Raw genomic sequence first — 3,371 nt, 5'->3', positions numbered from 1 at the left:
ACATTTACAGATCATATATAATTTACCGATTTATTTGACTCATCCTTATATAACACTAAAGAAGAATTCATTGGAGTTGCCATTACTTTGGAGTCGTTCATTTTAAATTTTTTCAATAATTTATTGGTGAATAAATATTTCTCTTTTTTTATTTTATTTGCAACCTAAATCAAAATTTGAGTTCTTTCACATGTTCATTTCAAAGTCACTCTTCATTTTCTTAGAGAAAAAAAAATAGATATTATTTTGAACTGATTAAAGTAGTGTAATAGAAGACCTTTTAGAAGATAAAATGCACCATGCCTAATCACAATGTATTAGGTATCTAAACTGATCTAACAAAAGAGCTAAGTGGATAGGGCATCCCCACACTTAATTAGTTAATTGCATAACCAACTTATTTCTCAATTAAGTTTTTAATAGAAAAATCAATTTTGGTAGATTCCAAATAGGAAATTACCATTATACCGAAACAAAAGAAAATAACAAAAAATAAAGCAATAAGTTGCGCCTCAGTAAAATACATATTGGAACGGTATCCAATTGATAACAACCAAGCTATATTTATATAATGCGAAAAAACTGAGTCAACAATGTTATGATAGTCCAAGCAATCGGATTAGACATATTTAGCATAAACAAAGAATAATAAGAAAATAAATTGGTCTGCAAAAACAAAACTTCCCAAACTGGAAAAAGTGGGGAATTTTAAACTACTCTCGTATATATGAGGATCAATCACATTAATACCAAATAAACACAGTTCGCGAAGGCAAGCCTGTTCTCAAACAGCACTTTCAGTCGTTCATCAGCTGAGATGTCGATCCCCCCTTGAATGAAGTCCAGCTCTAAAATATATACAGAATTCCCCCTAGATTAAAGAATTTATCTGAAATTAATGAATTCCAAAGAATATCTCACTGGACAATGATAATGACATTGACACACAGTCATCACAACCTCAATTTAAACTTCCGAGAGGATAGTCACTTGAGCTGTACAAGCTACAAGCTTAGAAACAAGCCAGTATCACAAATGACTTTCCAAGATCATCTCTCTCTCTTGCAATTTCCAGGCAAGAGAAATTTATACTCCTCAGCATTTTCCAGAAGAAAAGCAGGAAGATGAACTGCAGAATAGGAATGGGGTATTGGTCCCATTTTACCAATGATATCCTTGAAAGTGTACTCCTCTGGCAGCATATCAAATAAATCACCCCCTTTGCAGATTACTTTCTGAATTCTTTCAGGATTTAAATAATGAGAGAACCTGACTCTATCATAATGACTGTAGGCTTTCATCTTGAAAATGAAATCGCTGATTCGACGAAAGCAAAAGCTACAATGCCAGCCAGCATCTGCCAACATGTCATCAGACTGGCGATAATGTGCATACCTTGTCTTACCAGATTGATACCTATGGATTGAAGCCCTCCAGCTCTTATCATCCACGCGAAATTCGAATGAATAGAGATAATTTTTCAGCTGCAGATGAAGGATTGAGGGTACTTCATCACACCACCTCAAGAGGTTAAGAGTGTGAGCACTTGGTATCTCATCCACATCAGACATAATCAACAAGTCATCATCAGTGATACCAGCTATCTTGAGGAGTTGGTCCAACGCCACACGCTGATATGCCTCCTCAACAAATGGGTTTTCTCCTTTCTTAAATCTCCCACCAATTGTCCCATAAGTTAACCGGGGCTCGACAAAGCTGAACTGCTCCCTGTTGCTCTTGAAAACCAGGGGCTTAGGCAATCCGGTAAATGTAGAATTTGACTCCAGGAGAACAAATTCAGTGATGTAAGGGTACAATTCTCTCCAGCGCAAGTTAAGTATTTCCAACTCATTACTGAACAACACAGCATCATAAACACGTCTAGGGTACTCCCGGACACCCCATCCATGAAGTTTGCATAGAGTCTCCATGGTGACATTTTCGTTATAGTAATGAGGGATGACATTGAAAGGCTTGGGTGGTTTCTCCCATAGCGGCCGCAGAAAGTAGGAGATCTTCTGCCCATGTATATAGATTCCAAAGATGCACATTGGGACAACAGCAAACATGAATATATAGGTTTTCACATCCAACCCACGCAGAATGCAGCGAACTCTTGACATGCCCGATACTTGACTTGATTCCTGCATAAGTAAGGAACATCAAAAATCCACCTTCAAGAATGGAAAATCATGAAAAAATAAATATATTATGCGACTTCATTAAATCATACAAAGTTATCAAAATGCCAATGCTCATCTCTATTGATGAAATTTTTCAAGCATCATTTAACTTAAATCACCGATTGTAATCATAAAGCCAAACTGTATCCAGAAGAGACAAGAAACATGCCCACAAAAAAACCCCGAAACGCAAGTTATTCATCAGATAAACCTTGCACACACTCAAATCCTATTGTGGATGCAACTAAAACGAAACCCCTTTTCCTCCCAAATGAATCTCCCAACATCGGGAGGAAAAAAGGAAAGAAGGTAAAAGGATGTCTTTGTTCACAAACCGCAAAAAAAAAAAAAAAAAATAGTTCAGCAGATTTTTTTCAGTTACAGTAGTTCAGCAGATTTGCAAAATTTAGAAAATTAAAATTAAAATTAAAATAAAAAAGGGGAAAAAAATAAAAAGCTAAAACCTAAAAAACTTAACCTTATCCTGTAGCTAACTTCAGATCACGAAAATCTCGCAGCACAGACGAAAAAACAAAAAACAAACAACAGCAACAACAGAAAACAGAGCAAATCTAGGACAAAATTTCCATCAAAATCTAGATCAACGAAATCCGTAAACTAAAAGAGCGAATCGAAGCCACAGCATGAAGATTAACTCATATCCAAAGCACATGAACGGAAAAGTAACATGGAAAAGAAAAGAAAAAAATAAAAATTAAAGTAATTTTAGATGATATACCTGGCCACAAACATTGCTGCACAAATCATCTTTCTTCTTAGAGCAGTAATTGCCACCAGTCTCGGCCATCATCCACCACATTTTGGCGACCCCTTTACGCAGCGTTTCACTCCAAATCAAAAGCGGATCGCGAGCAGGCAAAATGAATTGTGGCAAACTTAGTGTATAAGCGAAGAAGCGCGTGGTCCTTCCAAACGCGTTAAAACGCAGAGGAACCAAAATCTGAGGTTTATATCCTTTGAGAGCAAAGGATATGACCTCTCTGTGTCTTCACGAATGAGTGGCACTTGTCGTCTCCACACAGATATGGGAACTAAGGAAAAAAGTTCCGTTGCAAATTACAATTACAAGATCGATGATTCCCCTTTCTCTGTGCTATTGTTTTTTTTTTTTTGTTTTTTTTTATATTCTCGGTGCCGCTTTAATAATATTCGTTTATCCTAATAATA

General features: G+C 36.3%; 1 protein-coding gene across 1 annotated transcript; it reads right to left on the bottom strand.

Moving 5' to 3' along the window:
* Positions 1-543: 543 nt before the first annotated feature.
* On the bottom strand, positions 544-3,371 carry LOC109793227 (uncharacterized). The gene is made up of 2 exons (XM_020352690.3): positions 2,923-3,371; positions 544-2,144 (listed from the first exon to the last, which is right to left on the bottom strand). Exons 1-2 carry the CDS (start codon positions 3,001-3,003, stop codon positions 1,050-1,052), a joined length of 1,176 nt encoding a protein of 391 aa, XP_020208279.1. The 5' UTR covers positions 3,004-3,371; the 3' UTR covers positions 544-1,049.

This window comes from Cajanus cajan, chromosome 2, assembly GCF_000230855.2.
Source record: "Cajanus cajan strain Asha chromosome 2, NIPB_CcT2T_4, whole genome shotgun sequence".
In the NCBI taxonomy this organism is placed as follows: Eukaryota; Viridiplantae; Streptophyta; class Magnoliopsida; order Fabales; family Fabaceae; genus Cajanus; species Cajanus cajan.
Note: the sequence above shows the minus strand (reverse complement) of the source record. Positions and strands in the feature narration are given on the sequence as shown.